At 36.8% G+C, this 1,183-nt stretch overlaps 1 protein-coding gene across 1 annotated transcript; it reads right to left on the minus strand.

The window, feature by feature from the left end:
* Positions 1-571, minus strand: LOC113472935 (gamma-glutamylcyclotransferase-like; the record flags this gene model as incomplete). The annotated part of the gene is made up of 2 exons (XM_026832718.1): positions 1-139; positions 464-571. Coding segments are annotated over 2 exons (246 nt in total), but the record flags the coding sequence as incomplete, so codon positions are not given.
* Positions 572-1,183: the final 612 nt, after the last annotated feature.

The following is a 1,183-nucleotide window of genomic DNA, read 5'->3' on the forward strand; positions in this document are numbered from 1 at the left end:
CTTACTTGTCAAGATTGTCCATATCCTTGGAGTCAATTTCCCAAATGGCTCCCCAAACTTCCTCACCCTTATCGGGAACAACAGTGGCTACAGCTCCCTTCCATCTCTCGGAAAATCGGCCAAAGTCCAACCGGTAGTCCTGCAAAAAATCAGGGAATGAGCTTTAAGTTGCCAGGGAATAAGCTTTAAGTAGGTACTTACATTGCCAGCCTAGTTAGCTTGGTTGGTAGAGTGTCTGCCTTGTAAGCGCTAGGACGCTGGTTCGATTCCCGCCCGGGGCAGATATTGTCCTGATGGGATAGTGTTTGTTCTAAGAAAGGCTGGCTTTCTCCTATCCTGTCTTCCTTCCCTCCTCGATTTCGGGATGATAAGACCTTAGTAGTTACAGTTCCCTCGAGCAAACCTCTTTAAAAAAATCAATTGGTAAAATAAATAATAAAAATAAAATCTAAGTTCTTCTCACCTTAAGAAGTCCCACTCCTTTTCTTTTAGCTGATGGATTGTTGACATGGATACGTTTAGAGTTGAGATTGCTCAGATTTTTTATGGGGGAAAAAAAAAATGTATGTACCTACATTGATTGATCTGCAATTACACAATACAACTGATGTTCTGTCAATCAAGTAGTCTGTGTGTTTGTAGTTTGATATTTCTAGAAACTGATGGTTTGTTGTTGGTATCTAAGAGCTTATTAGATTAGTGAACACTCAGAAAGGGGTATAAGTAGGGATTTATTAGGGAGATTTCGCATCGAATCCTGATCCCCATAACGCAACCCATGTTGGCGCCATCTTGTTTACATCATGTTTTTAGATTTGTTACTTGTGTTCACAGCCGAATCAGTGGAGCTCATTGTATGAGACACACTGGATCTAACCTGGATTGAATTTGAATTGAATATTGAATTAAATGAATTTAAATTGAATTGAATTAAATGAATTAAAATTTGAATGGAATTTGGAAAAAAAAAATCAATTTCACAGACTCTAGGATAAACTACCCATAATTTATTTAAAACCTTAGCAAATAAATGGAAAAAAAATTGAAACATCAATTTCACAGACTCTAGGATAAACTACCCATAATTTATTTAAAACCTTAGCAAATAAATGGAAAAAAAATTGAAACAGAAGACTTGGCTGGAGACACTTGACAGAAGAATGACTTTATGACTATAAAAAAG

Source organism: Diaphorina citri, unplaced genomic scaffold (genome assembly GCF_000475195.1).
Source record: "Diaphorina citri unplaced genomic scaffold, Diaci psyllid genome assembly version 1.1 scaffold10654, whole genome shotgun sequence".
Lineage (NCBI taxonomy): Eukaryota > Metazoa > Arthropoda > Insecta > Hemiptera > Psyllidae > Diaphorina > Diaphorina citri.